Raw genomic sequence first — 21365 nt, 5'->3', positions numbered from 1 at the left:
TTGTTAACTTCTTCTATACCTTTTTTAAGCATGACTGCAGCCTCACTGGCTGCAGTAGGATTATTTACACCTTTGGAGTTAGGCACATGTTGTGGTGACTGACAGTTAACACAGAAATCAGCAGCATTCACTCACTGACTTTTGTGTTCAGGACTGCAATCAGGGACATAAACTCTTCTACCTTTATTCATGTAAGCAATTCCATTCCCAAAAGAAAACAAAATAAAGGCACTCAGTAAGATGTCAATATTAGGAAAATACCCTTTTCTGCCTTGAACTTCTATTTATTAATTGGTGTTCATTGTTTTTAACATCTCCTGAAAGCAGCTAACACAGAACTTTTCTTCTCCAATTTTGCCACACAGCCAACTGATACATTGATAAAGATACCATTTGAGAAAGGCAAGATATTAAAAATAATTAATCAGCACTGGCACATTAGTTTGTCTAATACTATCTACATTTCCTGAAGATTCTTGGTACCTGGAGTGTCTACCACAAATTAATTGCAGTATCTCTGTCCCTGCACGTGGCACACTGTCACGCTTTTCTCCTTTATCATAAATTGTAATGCAATGCCTTCAGCTTTTTAAAATAATAAAACCAGAGAGAACTCTTAAGAATGTGGTGGGAGGTAAACCTAGCTGCTTTCCTTCCCAATTTAACTGATATATACTGGAATGGAAGTATTTCCAAGATAGCGGATTAGCCATTGGCAGCCTTCAGGAAAATGATGATACAATTATACTAAATATCATTTGTCATATCATTACGCAACCCTTGAAATGTTCTTTATTTGAGAATAAGAAGAGATGCTGGAATCTTTAAAATTCAGCACCCACACAAGAGCTAAAAGTAGCCCTTCTACTCTCTGGCACCTACATCATCCCTATTCAGATAATAGCAATAGTACTGAGACAGACTTTAGATGCTCTCTCTTCATTCATCTAATGGGTCCATTAATGATATGTTATCCAAAAACTGCAGATAAAAAAGTGATTACAGTTTTCACAAGAAATTATTAATGGCTTTGTGGTTGGGAAAGGATGATGGGAAAAAGAATTCAAAACTGTGTTTTCTAAGCCTGGAAATCTTGGAATGGCAGTGACGAGAGTCAGGAAAGGAAAGGGATGAAGGGGCTTGTAGCAGAAATGAACTAAGTAACACTAGCACAAAAACAATGGAAGTAAAGAGAACTTTGTGTGACTCTGGAATGGCTAATTCCTTCATTGCTTTGCTAGTCTCTTCCGTCTTGGAGAAACTTTACCTTGTGCACCACTGCCCCAGGTGAAGATCGCTGTTCAGGGACAGCGTGTGGAAATAACACATAAGTCCTAATTCTGGTTTTACTATTAACTCACTGAAATTGCTATATTGTAGTTTCCATTGGCAAATTATTAAATTCCACAAACTTTATATTTAATTTACAATGACATCAATAAACATGAAAAGTGTAAAGAGCTCATCAATAAACACGAAGTGTAAAGAGCTCATCAATAAACAAATTCAAGTGGAAGCATACTTCTTATTTCCTCAAAGAACTTTGTAATTAGAGCTTTGTAAACAAAAACATAAATGGCAACAACAGGTCTTTTTAGAGCAAGATTTGCCTTAGCTAATACACAAGACCTTAAAAAAGTAGGTGTAACTCCTTTGTTAAGGAGTTACTAAAAACTCGTTAGAATTTTAATTTCAAGCATCCAGCTCATTAAATTAAAAAGATAGCTGAGCAGTAATGTGCCTTTGCTTCCATACCAGAATGTAGACATTTAAATATCACAACATAAGAAAACCTTTTGATCTGATACATGTTGTCATAGCTATTGAAAAAAAGTGCCAGTGTGGATTTATGTGGTGGGTGTATCTTTTCTGCTCTCCAGCTGACAACACATGACAGCTATAAACCATGCCCGACAACATTTGAGATCTCTGAGAGGGTTGGACACTGTGAAATATGTCAGCCTTGAAGAGCTTTCCAAAGGGACAGGGTGAAAGCAAGCAGGGGCAATTAGCATGCAAGGAGGCAGCCAGCGGCTGCACGTGCCCACTACAGTCATCACTGAATTCAGCTCTTTGTACTTCTAATAACTCTGGGAGCTCCTAATGAACTCACGTGCCAGCTGTGAATCACTGGTGTGAATTGTTGCTGCAGCAACGCAGAACCTACATCCATCAGGCCCGGAGAGTCTTCTCCACCCTTGCCCACAGAGCAACCAGCAGAGCTACAGCAGATGCACCCTTACAACTGTTCGGTACGGTGCTGGTCTCGCTCCTCATGTGAGCTCACTGAGACAAAATTAGATCCCTAAAACAAGGAACAAGATTGTTTGCAGTCTTTCATCCTGAGGCAGCAAACAGAAACACAAGTGACAACAAGGAGGCTTTTTAGAGCTAAATTTGTCTTCATTAAGCCATAAGTGACCTTGAACAAAAGATTTTGAAGGAAACAAGACTATAACAGAAGAGTCTGCTGAGAAACAGGATGGAAGAGTTAAATTATACACTGACTCAATTCCTGTTACTCAGGACCATGCAGGCACAAACTGCAATAAATTTAAACATAAGGAAAAGCATTTTTTTGGCTGCTAAGAGTGGTCAGACCCTGGCACAGCTTATCCAGAGAGGCTGCAAGGCCTCCACCCTTAACAATACCCAAACCCGGAGGGGATGTGGCCCTGGGCTGCTGGCTCTGGGTGACCCTGCTTAGGGCCAGGCAGCTGCACCATACCGGAGCCTCTTCCCACCTCCACAGCCCTGGGTCTCCATGGCACGTGCCATAGGCCCCCACAGCTTTATGTGATCAGGTCAGTTTTACATGCTGGGGGCCTGGCGTGGGCCACCAGACACCTACTCCAGCAGCACAGCCCAACTCCCCTAACTTCACCAAGCGACAGGAACCAGAAAACTTCCTCCAAGCAGGCTGGGTAGGCCACCTTCAAAGGCCCGTGCCCGACCCGTCGGCACACACCCCCCTCCCCCGCCGCCCCGCCCCGCCATTTTGAAATCCCTGCTGATTCCCCCATCCGCCCTTTGCCGCCTGCATGGCCGCTCGGAGCCCTCCAGTGGGCGCTGCCGCGGCGGCGGGCGGCCGCTGTGCCTCTCTTGGCGCAGGCTGCGGCCCGCCCCGCCCCGCTGGTGCCTGCCCGTGCCGTGCTGGCGGAGGAGGCGTTGCTGTGGCAGCGGCGGATCCTGCCGCCGCGTTGGGCCTGGCGGGTCGGGGCCGGTCATGGAGGCGAAGAAGATGAACCTGCCACGGGGTCCCGAGAACCTCTGCTTTGACAAGGACGAGTTCATGAAGGTGAGTGGGGGCCGCCGAGACAGGCAGGCTGCGGAAGAGCGCTGTGGGCCCGGGGGGCCTCCTGAGGAGGGAGGTGGCGGATTCCTTGGGAGGGTGAGAGGGGTCTGGAGCCTTGGTCGGGATCTTTTAGCTCCGCCACGGCTTTTTCTTTGGGGTGAGGCCCCCGGAGAAGCGCTGAGTGTGTCACTGAAAAAGGGATCCGGGCCGTTGGCAAAGCCCGGTGCGGCTTGCACCTCCGCGGTTGTATCCGAGCGGGCTTTGCTTCTCGGTCTGGCGAGACTGTAGGGGAGCCTGGGCGGCGGAGCGGGGCGGGAGGCCTGCCCCAGGAGAGAGCCGGCAGCTTTGCGACCGGGTGATCCGAGTGTCTGTGTCCCGGGCCGGGGCCGGGTGCGGCAGCTCACCTCCCAGGGCAGACCCGAGTCATACTTCCCCCAAATCACACTCTGCGTGCTTTGGAGCCGAGTTGCAGATAGACCGATAACCAGCATTTGGGCCTCATTGCTTGGGGAGCTTAAAGTAGTTCTTAATACTGCGTTTTGGCTTCTGTTTGGTTGGGGTTTTTTTGAAGTGTATGCAGGGAATATGCAGCCCTGTATTTTGGAGAGCTAGTCTTTTCGGTATTCTGACCCACAGTATCACGTGCTTTTGAGGTTAAAAGGCCAGGACTTTGGAACCTTGAAAACTACTCTATTAAGTAGCATTTTTTGCCCCCCAGTGCTGTAGTTTGGCCAGCTCACTGACATATAGAATAGTATATTTTGGGTGTGGGGTGTGTCCTGGTTTGAACTTTTTACTTAGATCCTTCTCCCTTTCCTGTTTCATTTTCAGCCGGATTTTGATGTTGATCACTTTGTGTCAGACTGCAGGAAACGTGTGCAGTTGGAAGAGCTCAGAGAGGATCTGGAGCTCTATTACAAACTCCTTAAAACTGCCATGGTAGAACTCATAAATAAGGACTATGCAGATTTTGTTAATCTCTCAACGAATCTAGTAAGTATTATTAAGTTGTACTATGTAGTTCAGACTTAACATGTTTTAGTGTGATTTTTATTTTTCTTATGAAAAGTATGTGGCTTTTATTTTAGCATTGTTAGATTTAAGACATCTTAAACTGTGACTCCTTGCACTGAGAGAAACTGAAAGACCTTAAATGTAGAATATAGGTATTGTGCAGAATTACTGTTGGCCCACAATAAATGTTTTAGATGCTTTTTGTCTTAAAAAAAATCATTAGGAAGTTAAACTCAAGGCAAACTTTTCTTTGAAACTGCTAGTAGTTGTAAAATTGAAGGAAATAGATCATTACAATTGAATAGCAAAGATAAAATAAGACCATTCTGACGAATTCTTTTAGGAATCCTTAAATTTACTATACAGTCAATATATCGTAAAAAACCCCAACACACTTGACTGAGAATTTTAATCATTTTAATATTAAAATGTCTTATCCACTGTGTATCCTGTTCTTTTACTCCAGTTCATCCAGATTCAAATTATATAAGTGCGAAGACCAAGATTTAACGTTATCGTTTGAAGAAAAATTTCCATAGGTTGAAGTTTTCTTTCAGTTTTGGCTTTGTGCGACAAGCGGTCTGATATCTTTATTCCTGTACTTGGGGTAACATATTTTTGCATTGTACTTGAAACTGGAGACTCTAAAGGGAGGTGTCATTTCTCAGTTCTCTTTTAGTCTCTGTAAAATGATTGGCTTTGTCAGTAGCTCACATATGACCTTATCAACAAAGTCATACATGTTTTTGTGCTAATTTCTTTAGGTTGGCATGGACAAGGCCCTTAATCAGCTTTCGGTACCCTTGGGACAGTTAAGGGAAGAAGTTATGGTATGCTCAAAACAATCATTATATGCTGCTTGGTAAAATTCAGCTCACTTTCATATGATATATAGAATGTCTTTTATTCATGTTAGTATTGTTATAAAAAACTTCTCTTTGAAAACTGACTTCTTAGAGTAGTAGGAGGAGAGGTGTGTTTTCAAGCAGTTATAGTAGTAGTAAATTTACATTTTCTGTAGTGCCTTTTAACAAAGAGATAAAAGGTTTCTTAAGTGTGATGAATGAATGGACTCTTGAAAGACAAGTATATCATGCAATATTGAACTTTTTTAGCATTAGAGTAACTAAAAGATGGTGGTAAATAAATCAGATGTAAAACAGTCCCACTAGGGACTTTTGTGCTGATAAAAGATCACCCTCTTGAAGGTTGGTCTTATTCTGACTCTTACAGTGACTTGGTATTTAAGGAAGGGCAATTTTTGTTCATTTTGGCAGCTGGTTCAAAGTAATGTTTGCTGCATAAATGTGCCTTCAAAATATGTGCCTTGATTTCTAAAACAGAAAATAGGATCACAGTTAGCACAGAGAAATATTTATTATGTGAAAAATGCTACTTAAATCTGATTTATAACTTCCATTTTGAGACATAAAATCATATTGGTTTTATTGGTTATTTCTGGGTGAAAGGTGGTTTGTTCTCTGTAAGGTACTAAAAGAATGCTTCTGGTTGAAATAATGATACCTGTGGTGGCAGTACTTTAGGAGTAGGTTATACTTTCAGTTATTTAGTCTTATTTCTGGGGTTTTTTTCACTTAGGGCAGTTGATGTACTGTAGCTTTTATTTGTCCTTTATTCTTACTAATCTGTCTCCTGTTTTAAGTTTAGATTTTTTGAGTTAAGGTTTTTTAAACCTTAAGCAGAAAGCCAACTTTTCATACTGACCTTCTCTCTCACAGAGTCTTAAGTCATGTGTCAGTGAAGGAATTCAAGCAGTAGATGACCGAATGACTAAACAGGAAGATATTAGAAGAAAAAAGGTACAACAGACAAATGATTACCTTGGAAAGATCCTTGTTAGGGCAATTTTTTATTTTGCCATTAACCCAGAGAAAATGAAATTTTAAAAGTTTTAGGCTGTCTAGATGCACACTGTGCAGGATTTTGCACTTGTAAAAATAATGATTGAAGTTTTGATTGACAGGCTTCATTTTTTACAGTGTCTAGTTGATCATAAATCTTTATTTTACTATATTTGCCAAAATTTATGTTTTGGTTGACTCTTTTTAATTACAGTTACTCATGTTTCTGCTTGTAGTAGTATATAAACTTGCTTATTATGAATGTAATTGAAATACAGCAGTTTAATTTCTGTATGAGGGGGGAGGAACTAACATTTGTCTTTGTGCTTAACTTGGTAAAAATCAGGGATAAGAACAGCTGTTCTACATCTCTGACAAACATTGTGGGGTTTTATGGACTTACATGAGCAATACTTCGACTGAGACATGACTCAAGCATTAAGATGGAGCAAGAGAACTGAACATCAGCAAAAAAACCCCAAACAACAGCACCCCACTCCCCCCCCCCCAAAAAAAACCCACCCAAAAAACAAAAAAAACCCCATCCAAAATATCTTCAGGGTTGTTAGGCAATGTAAATTGAGATTGGGGTCAGACGTGAAAAATCTTTCTTTTAATTACAGATGTGTGTCCTGAGACTTATTCACGTTATTCAGTCTGTTGAGAAAATTGAGAAGATTCTACATTCCCAAGGCACTAAAGAATTGTCGTCATTAGAGGGAAACAGGTAAAAAATATGTAAATGTTTGATTTTGTTTGTAATTGATGGGACTAACTTGGTGTTGGTGTAGATCAATTTACAAACATTAGGATCTGTCTTTAGAAATGTAACTCTGATGGAATAAGCACCTCTTATTTTAGTATTTTCTCAGGTTTAGTCTTCTGCAAACTTTAGTCATTTACAGTAACAGCCTTCAAAGTTCTGAATTACTTGTAGTGTTGTCAGTAAATGTGTGCTTTTTGAAGTTTGCATGCAATAATATATTTTATTTTTTTCTCTGAAGTCACTAATTCTGTCATGTCTGAAATACTCTAAAGTACAGTTTATTTCAATATCATTTGGAAGTAAAATGGGAAATTGCTGTTCTTGTTTTCCCTGCATACATAAAACTGAAAGGATTGCTGCGAGAATAGTCTGAGGCAGGCAAGCCACACATGTAGTACTTCTGGTAGAAGGAAAATTTGTAACAAATTCCAGTCAGCCTCACAGGTTTTGGTTTTTAATAACTTCATGGAAAGTGTCTCCTCCCTCTGCCTTTGCTGAGAGGTGGAAAATGTCTTTCAGCCAGTTTTGGAACTGATGTACCAGCTATGTGCTTAAAATAATTGACTGGGGTGCAAGTGCAAATTACACTGGAAGAAAAAGACCATTTCATGAACCTGTTTGAACATGAGACTGTCTCTTTAGTGTGCTGGATCACATGGTAATGAGTTGGGGGAGGTAGACAGAGAAATAGGTTGATACCTAGAGGGGCAAAGCATATGCAAATGTTTTCAGTCAGGGTGAGGCACTTTGCAGAATCATGTTTCGAAGCAAGATTGTAGTTGAGTGACTGAAAACTTGACTATGTAGACCTGAGAAGGGTAAAACTGTTTCTGTAGAGATAGCCGTCATTAGTTTTACCACATGACAGAAAAGGGAAATAAGAAACAAATCTCGGTAGTAAAGAACACTTACTGCAGTATGAGCTGTAAGGCTCCCTTTTCATGAGATGATAAGCAGCACTACCATATAGAAAAGAGTGCTTCATACTGCTGAGGCAGCTTCTTATGTTCCCCTCAGCTTCTGCTTCACCCACTTCATATCTTGGTAGCTCCAAAACACCTCAAATCATGTTATCTGTTCCAGATTACTATCGCGTGATTGCAATAACTGTAGTAGTACCTATCAGAATTCCAAATATTTAGATTAAACCACAAAAATTGGGGGAGAGCATTACTATCTGCTGCAGGTGAAGGTGAGTTGATTTGAAAGGATCAAACTGTATTCTTAGTTTGTTTCATGTATCTTCTAGCCCGCTTTTAACTGGACAGGTTTTAGAGAGAATTGCCACAGAATTCAATCAACTACAATTTCATGCAGTACAAAGCAAAGGAATGCCCCTTTTGGACAAAGTGAGACCGGTAAGTGTTGCACAATAGGCAGCTTAATGTTTGTAGGATCAAGCAAAACCAATATAATTGGAAGACAAATGCCTGTTTCCACTGAGTTTTATGGATTTTATGGGGGAAAATGAGTTTCAAGAGGTCATTTTTATCAGCTGAATAGAAGTATTGCTGCTTCTGAGGGTTTATGCTTTGTGAACTTCTTTAGGATAAATTACTTAGAATAAGGGTAGGAAGTATGACAGACATTTTTGTCAGCCTAATGTATCTTGCAGTTTGTTTGCTTGCTGATATTGAGGCCTCATTCTAGAGATTTATGTTGGTTTTGTTAGCTGCAGCGTACAGACCAGAATATAAATGGAATGTGCCTACAGAGTGGCTGCCTTGAATGTATTCAACTTTGTCTTTTGCTGAAATTTGTTGCCTAACTGGCTGTTCAGGCTGGTAGGCTAATCTCCCTAATATTCTGTTTGTAATAACTATTTGTTGTAAAAGATGAATTGTCGGGGGTTTTTTTTCCCCTGTTGATTCATTGAAGAGAGGCAACAAATGAAGACTGGTGCTTAAAGGTAGATTGTATGAATAATGGGAATATGGAAACAGGGTAATGCTTTAAGCTGATTAGCATGGAGCTGACATTCTTGATGGCTTTCGAGCTATCGAGGTAGTTCATAGTTCCAGCTTTTCACTATGGATGTCTGTTGGCAACATAAACATGTTTCAGCCCAAGACTTCCATGGTACCATGTCGATTCATGGGCAGTTTACAAGACTGTTCTGGCCACTGAGTTATCAAACATGGATAGTAACAGGGTGGTATTTATGGTGGGAGGACCCTTGTTACTCTATCGTGTGGCTTCTTTAACGATGCTTTCTGGGGCTTCTGTCCTGTATCTGTTGTTGCTAAGGGCAATCGGATCATAGTTTTTGTGACTAGTCAGCAATTGGGTTACAGGCTTTGCATGTTCAGAACAAGTTCTGTGGCTATTCAAAGAATCATTTCAGGATGAGTGGACACAATATAGCATGCAAAAGGCAGAAAAAAAAATTGACTCATTAAATTGGTAGTTCAGCGGTGACTAAATTAATGTGTATTGCTGAACTTGCTTCAAATAGAGTTGTAAGGGACCATCTTGGGTCAGGAGTATATCCACAAGTAGTGTAGCAATGAGTTTGATCTAGTGGAAAAGATATTGCAGGAGATGAGGAAAAATCAGTAGTGAATGGGAAAATATATGTTGACTGAAGCAGCTGTTGGCAGAAGCCAGAAGGAGTCTAATGGCATGTCTTGGGTTTTTTTGGTTTGGTTTTTTTTTTTTTTTTTTGCCAGTGTGACTTAATGTCTTTTGTTTTGCAGTAATTTGACAAATAGTGCTGGCAACACACTACCATTTTAGTTTTTGACAGTGAGGGGTAAACACCACATTTTTTATCCCTGGTGACTTATTGTGAAAATTTTGTATATTATCACATATAGTGGTTCAGTTGAACAAGGAACAATTATTGACCTATTTCTTCAGGATAAAGCAGACCTTAGAAAAAGCTACAGCATAATGTACAGAGCACAATGTATAGAGGAAAATAATTTCGTTTTAATCTTACTGTAATAAATACTATGTTAAATAGCATCAGTAACCCATTAGGCTTGTGTTAATGTTAAGTTAATGCTGACAGTTATCAAAACTTGGCACATTTCAAATGAAAATGGAAAGCTGAATTAGGTATTTCTGGAAGAATATTCTTCAGCAGTGAGAGCAAGGCTTTGCTTTTGTTTTTTTATAACTATATTTTGTTTCTCTTCATAGCGTATAGCTGGAATAACAGCTATGTTGCAGCAGTCTCTGGAAGGGCTGCTCTTGGAAGGTCTTCAAACTTCAAATGTTGACATAATACGTCACTGTCTTCGCACTTATGCAACAATTGACAAAACACGAGATGCAGAAGCATTAGTTGGTCAAGTGCTTGTAAAACCTTATATAGATGAGGTAAGATCAAATCAGGAATCCTAAGAAAATGAATTGATTTGCAAACATGCTTATTTTTCCTGTTAATATCCAGCTTTCTTTAGCAGCTTCAAAATGCCTTTGTGGAGAGAGCAGGAGAACTAAGCCTCAACACAATGTTAATTTGTTTGTTGTTGCTATTTAAGGAAAAAGGATGGAGGAATTCTCTATCCTCCTGTCACCAATTTCAGGTTATATCCAATTGGGACTCTTTTTCTCACCTACGTTTTTCTTGGGGTGAGGAATCCAAAAATGTGTATGACTGGAGTAAAATCAATTTTTTTCTGGACCAGGGTGCATCTGTGGGAGTTGGAGCAGGCATTTCTTCATGGCTGCCTCAGTAGCAGACAAATGCAGCAAAAATAGTCAATCAGTTGTGCTCTATTTGTTGTTGTGTATCAGCACACCTGCAGTTGCTACTAAACACATTTTAGAGCCTACAATTATATTATGGTAACCCTAGTTCCAAGCTTCAAGTGAAAATATAAAAACACATTTTAAGATATTTGATAGTCTGCTGAGTTTGAAATAACTTGATTTGTTACGGTTTTAATGAATGTGCCAAAGTGATGTTGCTATAATGCCAAGACCTCTTTTGACCTTTTTCATCGGTGTGTGTTGGGAATTATGTCCAGGTCAGGTAACAATTCCATAGAATTTCAGAGGATATTTGTTCCCTACTGGGATCTGAATCAGTGCCCTTTTGCAATACAATTACTAGTGCTGACTGCCCTGTTGTAGGAAGCTTCCCTGGCTTTCACTAGATTGTGAGAGTATTTCATAAATGCATTAAATTCACGGTCGTTAAAGAAGTTGTTAAACTGGGTCAGCACCACGGCTACAAAGTTGTTGTCCTAAACCTCACATTATGAATCTTTCAGCAGTATTAGTTTTCCTGCTCTTGTGGGGAGGAAAAACCGTAAAGTACAAGAGCTGCCTTGGCAATTGCAAATATACACTTGCTTGAATTTGTGCATGTTACTAGAAGGCAGCATAGATCTTCCCCTCATAGTTGCTTCTGTAATACATAGCACTTCAGTGGCTTTGAGTCCCAAGTTACACTATGGATGTATCTTTCCCTTTGCTGTCAAGATTTTCTTTTACTGCCGTTAGTCTTTAAATTGAGATATTTAATAACATTCTCTTTGGTCAGTAAACCGTGAGAGACATGTTATGATGTGAGATACTCTTTTCGGCTTTCACGGTATTTAAACCAGTTTGTTCTCTACTGGCATTTTACAAAAAAATGAGACTGCTTTTATAGCTCTTAACAAAAGTGTTAACTCTATATTATAAGTAATGTGAACATTGTTTCTAAAAGTATTGAATGTGTCTCTGTAGGCAATAATACAGTTGCTTTTTCTTACACTGATGTGCCTTTCTGAACATAAATGCAGATGTGACCTTAAGGTATTTGCTTCTTTTTTCCATTTAGTGGCTGTTTGCCACAGTCTTGCCAACCAAGGCAAGCAAAGAGTTAATCTGTATAACTTTTGCTGAAGGAGTTGTTTTTCTAAATCAAGATAGGGAAAATAAATTACCTTGTTCACTCAGTAATGTTTTCAGCAGCCAAGAGATGGAACTGTTACCTTTTTCTTCCCTGTGAAAGAATAGTACATCTGATAACACCTGAGCTGTACATCATTGTCAGTAGGATGTTTCTTTTCTGCTGTTGGAAAGGAAACACTTAAATTATTCTGGTTTTACTTTGTATACATACACATTTATAAAGCAAAGCCAGCCCAGGGCTTTTGAATGGGAGAGGGAGTTGAAGAGTGGTGGCCTTTCTCTTTACGGACAGACTTCCTTTGGGTGCTTGCTAATGCCATAGCAACTGCTGCAGTGTGGAGCCTTCCCCTCTCATTTTTCTCAATATCCGTTCTTTCCCCACTTCTGCACCATTCCGCTTGTTGATGTAGCAAAAGGCAAAAGTGTTCAGACAGGTGTTAAATACCAAGAAATATAAGCTATTGTTCTTTGCTGAATTGTCCAACTACTGTCTGCCTTGTCTTTATGGCAGAGATCATCCCTTTTCACTGGATATGAGGTACTGCCCTGACAAACCACTTTGCTAGCTGTGTTAAAGACTTAGCACTGTCACAGAAGGTTCTTGGCTATTGGCTTACCTGCATTTGGGATTGGACCAACAAGCTCTAAATTTAGAAGAAAGTTTTGACTTTATTCTGAGGTTTGATTAGTTTTTCCAGTCACCCATTTGACTTCACAGACTGCTTCAAGGGGACAGTGATGTGTGCAGTGGGTGGGGAGCCAGAGACAGTAGCTAACATTCAAAAGAAAGGAGCTCGTTCCCATTCTTGAGGCCAGTCTTGCCAGTCAGAGTACTGCATTAAAAGAAGTAATAATTCAAGCTGGCAAGTTATACTTGGAAGCTATAATCTAAAAAAGTAATATACTGACTATCCCAATGTTTGGGGTTATAGTATTAGGAGTTTTGAGTGAGTAGACTGCGAGTCTTGCGTTACAGTATTTCATATTTACTTTTCCGATATTTAACATTGAAGTCTTCTTGGCAGGTGATTGTGGAACAGTACGTTCAATCTCATCCTAATGGCCTTCAGGCTATGTACAACAAACTATTGGAGTTTGTTCCTCATCACTGCCGTCTCTTGCGTGAAGTAACCGGGGGAGCTATTTCAAGGTAAGTATCTTGGGATTTCTTTCAGTTACACTAAAGTTAGAGCAAGTATCGTAGACATTTGAAATGTTTTGCATAATTAGCTTCCATGCACAAACGTCTTACCTGCCCTTTCCTGAAGATTCATAGTCAGGTTTGATTTCTCTCTCACGTCTATGTTTTTCAAAACAAAACAGTGATCAAACTTTCTTGGTGCTTTGGCCCAGATCTTCAAGGAGTGAAGGAGAATCCTGTATTTCAGTAGCAGAATTGAGTATTGTTCATAATACAATGTGTCAGATATCTTGATTTTTTTGAATCAATGAAACATGACTGTACACTTCATCCAAGGAGAAGGCTGTAATAAAGCTATTAAAAATATAAGTTCAAAAGTTATTGGGGGGTTAGTGTACATCAGAAAAGTGGGGATGATCCTCAGAGATTTGACTGATTTATTGCATGTGCTGGAACTACAGGTTGGATTGATTTGTGTGCTTCCACTGTCTTCTCCAAAAGTGCTTAATTCCTTATGCAATTAAATTGCCAGTTTTGAAGTGTAAATAATTCAGGTCTACTGAATTGTATCCATTTATTCATCTGTTTGCAGGCTGGTTAATATAGTAGACTGCTGTAATTAGCAGAACTATGGATGTAGCCCCTAGGGACTGCAGAATTACTTTTCTAATTAGTAATCCATTGCTGAGCTTTTTATGACTCCTAAGTTTTACTAATGTTTCAATTCTTTTAATCCCTCAGTAAGTTTTAATCTTTCTTCTTAATAATGGAATGTTTCTACTTTGTACTGTGGTGTACTGAACTGGAATTAAATGCTTGTATCTTTCCTGCTCTTGATTTATAAATCTTCATAATCAAGGTAGCTTTTAATCTTTTGCTTCCAAGCACAATATCATGTATAAATACAGCTTGGAACAATTATGAAAAAATTCTGCTTCTTTCCATTGCATTAGTAACATTACTCCTACTTGGTACCTCTTTGAAGTTTGGAGCTGTTAAAGCTTGAAATATACAAGCAGGAATAGGTGTTCTCAGCTGAAATGTACTCATTTTCCAGAACAAACTTGCAAAATATATAACTAATAAAATTTTAAAACACTTTGAGATTTATAAAAAAATACCTTGCATTTGATAGGACTGTGGGATCAGGTATGAAATCTGGAAGGAAGAATAGTTTAAGGGAATAAGCATACCTACATAAAAAAACTTAATTGCATTTTGTGTAATGCAGTGCATGTCTTTTTAGTTATCCCTACCTCCAAATAGAAGCCTGGTGGTAAAACATAACTATGGAATAATTGCAATTTTATTTCAGTGAAAAAGCAGATATTGTTCCTGGATATGATTTCTTAGTGAATTCAGTGTGGCCAGCAATAGTACATGGTTTAGAAGAGAAATTGCCATCACTCTTTAACCCTGGAAACCCAGATGTGTTTCATGAGGTAATAATTTTTTTTTCCTTCCATTTGTGTTTCCTTTGACACACAAAAGAATTGAATGAGTCATGTTCTCTAGCTTTTCCCCTGCTGCTTTTGTGTAAATTGATGTTGTTGCATGGCTCAGAAGAGGAAATTATCTCAAATAACTTGATTTCATTTTCATAGTAATTAATTCTCTCCTCAAGTTTGTCAGGAAAGGTCATACAGAAGTTATTGGAAGCCATTTAGTAATGTGAATTTGGGTTTAGTATTTGTTTTAGGAGTAGATGTTCTTTCTTAGTTGTGGAATTGCAACATAAATGAAGGCAGGAGTGGATGGCTCCAATGTTTACCCAAGACTGGGACTTCTGTATAGGAAGGGCTCTAATGTTAATTAATTACCTGGGTTACAACTTGCCTTGTACTATGGGAAGATTAAAAAAAAATTCTTTGTTTCATTTGCTTGTTCTAGCTTTTGCTCTTTTTCAGTACTGCAGATTATGTTGTGAGGAGAATCACAAGTCAACTAAAAGAGCCAAGAATATTTGGAGGCAGCGTGATAAGTTTTAGAATATAAAAGAAATATTTTGTCTGGTATCGCAAGCAAGCTTACATTTATAAAATTAATTTAAGTACTTGTCACACTTATATTTTCATCATTGGCAGTGCTGCTCTGCCTTTAAAAGGTCATCTTTCACTAATATTGAAAGAGATTTCTTGGTCTAGTATGAAGATTGGCTCTGGCAGTACTTTACTAGTATGTCACAAGTAAAAAATAGATTTCTGCTTTTCTGCATGTCCTGTCTGTATTTAACCATGATTGCTGAAATATTTGGATTTTTTTTTCCTTGCAGCTTGACTTACAATTAGTGTGAAACCTTTTCAAAATGGAGATGGCAGGCAGTGATAAATTGTTTGAAGGAAGGCATAGGAGGCATATCAGGACAAATGACTTAAGGAAATGTTGGATTTCTGGTGGAGTTTCATAAGGCAAATGATTCTTCTTGTGTTCGTGTAAAACTGCTTTTACTAAATACTTATATTTTTCTTGGAATTTAAGATCTCTTTCATACAGAAACATTGAGTAATTGAAGGCAGGCAGGCATGATAGTGAATGTTTGCAGAGCTGACTCTGAATAAGAAGCAAATGAAATGGATGTTGAGGAAAGTTGTGGTAATGCCATGCAAATGACGCTATAGGGTGTTCCCCCTCCCCTGTGAGAATACTTCTCAGTTTCCCATACCATTTCAGTCACTCTTCAAGCTTTCACCTAATGCTCTACATACAGCAAATTGTGACCCGTGCTGGGCTTTTTGTAATCTGTGCTACTTGGTTTACACAAGAATGTATTTTTTTGTCGGAAGAGCTGGGCTTACTATTTTAAATTAATTACTTTTAAAGGTCTGTCATCTTATATTAAGCCAATATTGACCAATATTACAATTGTGTTTATTTACAAAAACAAAACCATAAAAACCCAACACCCCCATGACTTTCAAGTAAATCATGTAGTAAGTCTAAAGAACTTGCCAGACTTCTGACTGTGTGACTCAGTCTAAATCATTTTATCTAAAAATCAATAAGAAGTTGAAATGCCAAGTGTAAAAATGCTATTATGTCTATCTAAAGACTAATAGGAATAGCTCTGAATTAGGGGGGGGGGACACTTTAAAATTGTTTCTGCACTGCTGATAATCCAAGTAATGCAACACTGATTTTAGATAGTAATCTTCTAGCTCTGTTTTCTAGGTTGATAGAAATGCAGAAAAGTCTTTTTCTCCAGGTTTGTTTGCATATGTATGTATAGGTTTAATGCTGAAAAGTTGGAATATGCATTATTATCTGTCAGGAGGTTTTTATATGTGGGGGGGATGGAAAAATATTTTTTAAAATCCTGTAAAAAAATCAGACTGGCAGTGTTAAACATGTATGTTAAGATAATTATTTATTTTTGCAGAGGTTGGGGGTTTTTTAAATTGTTTCAGTTTGTTGTGCTCTTATTTCTGAGTCAGATTTGTAGATTTACAGGTGTTTGAAAAGAATACTTTTCAACCCTAAACATTCATTTGAGACTGTTAAGTTCAGATTCCTCTGTTTGAAAATTGTTCCACTTTGTTTCCCATTTTAGCTTCTCTTAAATAAATTTGTGGAGGCAACAATCCAATCCTAGAAGCTGAAATCGGAACCAATGTTGCAGTTAGTTCCCTCTCTTGGATATAATGTTATTGATAACTACCTAAATGTCTCTTGAGTTGTCTTCTATTTTGGAAGTGATAGGTCTTTTCATAGTGTTTGCTTTGTATCTCTGAATAATGCTTAAGGTAGCAGAGCATTACTGGCTTGTTTGCCTTTTTACAGTACTGGGTTTCTTATCTAAGAAAGGAGGCCTGAAAGAGCACTAATCTGTCATTCATTCTGGATTTAACTCCCATAGGTTTTACAATTCCATTGTGCTATAGATACACCCATGCTGGGAGAAAAGTACTTTACCTGAAAGCTCTTGTGTGCAATTTCCAGAATACCATCTTGACACACTGAAACTGCCATGTCACAAGAAAAATAGGCTGTAATTATACTTCTAACAGAAAGTTATGAACTTGCTAAGATACACAACACAAAAGCATGCTTGCATCAGTGCGCATCCTGTAGTCACAGGGGAGTTTCTGAGAGCAGAACCTGTAAGCAGCAGCTCAGGGGCTTCTTCTGAGAATGTTTTACTGCAGGCAAACAGTAAGTGCAGGCAGAATCACATCACTCATGTAGGGCTCTGGTTTGTGGTAAAAGCCTTGCTGCTAGAGCCCTGCTGCTGCTCTTACAGCAATGAAGTCAGACACACTGAGAGATTCAGTCAGACTTATTTTATTAATTCAGCTGTGGCTTAATGAGCATGTATGGTAGCTTTTATGGATTCCTTTTTTTTTTTAATAGAAGAATCCTGCACATAAGCCCAACCGTTTTTCATTGCAGAGAGACAGATTTTTAAATGTAGCTGTATTTTGACTTTACATTGATTTACATAACTTTTGTGTTCTGTTAGCATGGTCTGTTTTGTGTGAAATAATACTTTTATGAACTATTTTGCTTCTGGTGTTTGCTCAAGTGTTTGACATTCTGCTTTGTGTATGATTTACACAAAGCTCAACAAGGACAAGTGTAAGGTCTTGCACTAGGGAAAACATAATCCAGGAGTGCAGCACAGACTGTGATCCACCTGGCTGGAGATCAGCTCTGTAGAAAGGGACGTGGGGGTCCTGGTGGACAGCAAGCTCAGTATGAGTGAACAATGTGCTGCAGTGGCAAAGCTGGGTTGCATCAACAATGGCATCACCAGCAGAGATAAGTCATTATCCCACTCTATTCAGCGTTTGTCAGGCCACACCTGGAATACTGTGTGCAATTTTGGTCCCCGCTGTACAAAAAAAGATGTGGACAGGCTGGAGAGGGTCCAGAGGAGGGCCACCAGGATGATCAAATGACTGGGAAGCCTGCCATATGGGGGAAAGGCTGAGAGAATTGGTTTTGTTCAGCCTTAAGAAGGCTTAGGGGAGTCCTCATCACCATGTTCCAGTACTTAGAGTGGCTGCAAAGAAGATGGAGACTCCCTTTTTACAGGGAGTCACATGGAAAAGATGAGGGGTCACGGGTGCAAGTTACTCCTAGGGAGATTCCTATTGGACACAAGAGGAGAATTTTTCACAATTACAACAATCAGCCATCAGAATAATCTCCCCAGGGAAGTAGTGGATTCCCCAACACTGGACACTTTTAACATTCAGCTGGACAGTGTACTGGGCCATCTTGTCTGTGCTTTTGTCTAGATAGAGCTTTTGCCAAGAAAGGTTGGACCAGATGGTCCTTGAGGTCCCTTTCAACCTTGTATTCTATGATTCTCTGATTTAATTTATTACTTCATTTATTTTCAGGGTGTTAATAAGTTACTGTTGAGAGTAAGCCCAAAGTGCATTTGAGGATTAATGTAAATTTTCTTTGCTTGCAACTGACTTAATACTGTTTATAAACATCTTATTAAAAGTATACAACTGGATAGTTTATCTGAAATTGTTTAAAGTTGTTCTGCAAATATTTGGTGTTTGCAAAGCATGTGTTTAGGGAAACAGTTCTAGAAATTCCTACAATACAGGTCCTGTATAACAGGAAAAATACCATTATTTCATTCTCACGTGTGTTTGATTATGTGTACTTCTGGGTTTTTTCCTGATTATTTCTATTTGTTGTTGTATCCCTTCATCTCCTGCAAGTGACTGTTCTTACTACTGTGCAGTGCTGTTCTTCCACCCCAGTGATTCAGCTCAGAAATACTGATACATCTCTCTGTTCAGTTCTGTTTGTTCAGGGTATTTGGACAATTTTATGCTTTTTAGAAGTGTCTTGCACTGGCTTTTCTTACCATAGAATAACACCAGCTAGTTCATTGGGTTTGGTTTCATTGCACTCCAGGATTTTAGCTTTGTACGATGAGGTGATGGGGGCAGTGTCAGCCCATACTGAACCTTGAGCTTAACTGTAGTGTGATCTAGGAGTTCTGCTGAATGGCTGGTGGCCTTCCTTGTTTGCTGGGACCCTGCACATGATCAGAATGCTCATTCTCTTCTGCAGAAGTACATTGCTAGTATGGATTTTGTACGGAAATTTGAACGACAATGTGGCTCCCAGGCCAGTGTGAAACGGTTAAGATCTCATCCCTCCTACCACAGCTTTAACAACAAATGGAATTTACCAGTATATTTTCAAATAAGGTTAGTATGTATTATTTTTTTCACTTTTTCAAAAGTAGAGTTCAGTCACAGCAAGATGATCTGGCGTGGGGTCAGATCTCCTCATTGTTCAGAGTGTCACTTGTCAACAAGTCATAGTAGAAGTCAAGCTAAGAATTTTATTACTAAGTCAAGTAACTGTTTTCTATATTTTTAAACAATTTAGCAAAATCACAGCCAAGTACTCTTCAATATGTACTGTGGTGGTGTTACACTGAATTTGATATACTACTCAAGACTTTCAGGGACAGATTTAGATAAGTCTTGAAATCTGTTTCAAATTCTTTTTCTTCAGTGTCCCCGGAACTAAACTCTATGTTGAAGGGTGCTACTTGTGTAAATCCAGAGGAATACTTACTATGAGGGAAGAAGTCGTTCTTCTTAGAAATACAGAATTAAAGGACTTGACAACTTGCAGCTTTTCCAGATCTAGCTGTGTTTCTGACGTCTGTTTTCTCTCACAGGATATATTCTGTAAAGTGCTGGGTCTTGTAGCATTGCCTTCCCACAGGTTGCCCTACTATTCCCTTTTCCTGAGGAGCTAAGTAATAAGTTTTAGCTTACTTTTCCAGCAGGTTTGATATACCTGTAGTATTACCTTTTACAGATATTGCAGCTAGAAGACACAGAGACCCCCAAGAAAGCCCTGTTTAAGTTCTTGTAATGCTGGAATTTTAATGAAAGGAACAAAGCAGAATGTAAACCCATATTTTTAGAAAGTGTAGTCTGCACATCTGACTTAAGGGCTGTACAGGAGAGACATTGAGCTGTTGGAGCGAGTCAAGAGGAGGGCCATGAAGCTGATCAGAGGGCTGGAGCACCTCTGCTGTGCGAACGGGCTGAGAGAGTTGGGATTGTTCAGCCTGGAGAAAAGGCAGCTCTGGGGAGATCTAATTGCGGCTTACCAGGACCTGAAGGGGACCTACAGGAAGGATGGAGAGGGACTGTTTATGAGGAAGTGTAGTGACAGGACAAGGGGTAATAGGTTCAAGCTGAAGGAGGGTCGATTTGGATTAGATGTTAGAAAGAAATTCTTTACTGTTCAAGTGGTGAGGTACTGGAACAGGTTGCCCAAAGAGGTTGTGGATGCCCCATCCCCGGAAGTGTTCAAGGCCAGGTTGGATGGGGCTTTGGGCAATGTGGTCTAGTGGAGGGTGTCCCTGCCTGCAGCAGGGGGCTTGGAACTAGATGATCTTTGAGGTCCCTTCCAACCCTAACCATTCTATGATTATATAGCAAGCCTCCAGACATGAAAGAGAACTGTTGATGAAGTCTGCTATGACCTAAGTGTGCTATGTGTGATCTTCCTTGGTCCAAAACCTTCTGAGAATCTCTAGGGGGGGAAAAACGCAAAACCAAACAAACAAAGGGCTAGAATTTCCAAAAACAGAGGGGAGAGCAATTGATGTCTGTCTTTACCCTGAATCACTTTAGTGACCTTTTTTATTGCATGATTCTATAACTGGCAATAACAGTACAAACATAGCCACATTTATAGTTTCTTTAATCCAGGATAAATCTACATTGCTGCTGAAAAATTCCATCCAGGAATCTTAGGAATGCTGGAGCTAATATAAGTGAAAGGAGCATGGGGCTGGGAGCAGGGTCTTAGTGTTTTGGAGCAGAGTCCCTGCATTTTATAAAATGATAGCCCTAGCTTCTGACATCCTGGTTTGGCTTTTTTGCTTGCACAACTGTTCCTGCAGCTGTGTAGTGAACCGATACGAGGATCTGTTACCCTGGGCAAAAAAAAAAAAGGCTGACTCTCAACTCCAATCAGTTTCTCCAAACCACTTAACTGTACAAATACTCATGCTGGCCCAAGGGAGAGGGCAAGACTACTCACTATAGTAGCAGTGCTCAGTGCACAGACTAAAAGTGTCTGTGGAACTGTAGCCGTTACAAACCTTTTAACAAACTATCGTTAATAAGTCTGTGAATCTGCCTCTTTTGTTTGAAAGTGCAACTTTTCTAATAAGTGTCTGCTTGAGCAAGCTTTGATACTCTTGCTCGTAAAATTGAAATGGAGCTTCAGCGTATTCTTTCTGGTCAAAAATGTTCTTTCCCATTAGGTATTATGAGCTCTGACTGATTTAAAAAAAACTTCTTAAAAATAATTTCCCTTTAATCCAAATTACTGTAAATCTAAATAATGCACTATTTTGATAAATGATTGGATAACAGCATCTCGTTCATCTTTCATGATACCATTCCTATATATTGAAATAATTTGATAACTTTT

The 21365-nt window shown here is 39.2% G+C and overlaps 1 protein-coding gene across 2 annotated transcripts in view; it reads left to right on the top strand.

Annotated features, from left to right (window-relative positions):
• Positions 1 to 3098: 3098 nt before the first annotated feature.
• Positions 3099 to 21365, top strand: part of COG2 (component of oligomeric golgi complex 2) — a 32847-nt gene continuing 14580 nt past the window's right edge. Inside the window, exons 1-10 of one of the 2 annotated variants that reach the window (XM_075748653.1) lie at positions 3099 to 3298; positions 4127 to 4288; positions 5074 to 5139; positions 6049 to 6129; positions 6795 to 6898; positions 8187 to 8295; positions 10082 to 10261; positions 12814 to 12938; positions 14245 to 14371; positions 18966 to 19105. In XM_075748653.1, the coding sequence (XP_075604768.1) occupies positions 3227 to 3298; positions 4127 to 4288; positions 5074 to 5139; positions 6049 to 6129; positions 6795 to 6898; positions 8187 to 8295; positions 10082 to 10261; positions 12814 to 12938; positions 14245 to 14371; positions 18966 to 19105 (1166 nt within the window). In that variant the 5' untranslated portion in view covers positions 3099 to 3226. Of the gene's footprint in view, positions 3299 to 4126; positions 4289 to 5073; positions 5140 to 6048; positions 6130 to 6794; positions 6899 to 8186; positions 8296 to 10081; positions 10262 to 12801; positions 12939 to 14244; positions 14372 to 18965; positions 19106 to 21365 lie in introns of both variants that reach the window. The other variant, XM_075748654.1, reaches the window with a different exon arrangement.

Source organism: Balearica regulorum, chromosome 3, assembly GCF_011004875.1.
Source record: "Balearica regulorum gibbericeps isolate bBalReg1 chromosome 3, bBalReg1.pri, whole genome shotgun sequence".
In the NCBI taxonomy this organism is placed as follows: Eukaryota; Metazoa; Chordata; class Aves; order Gruiformes; family Gruidae; genus Balearica; species Balearica regulorum.
This window is presented reverse-complemented; position numbering and strand designations above follow the sequence as displayed.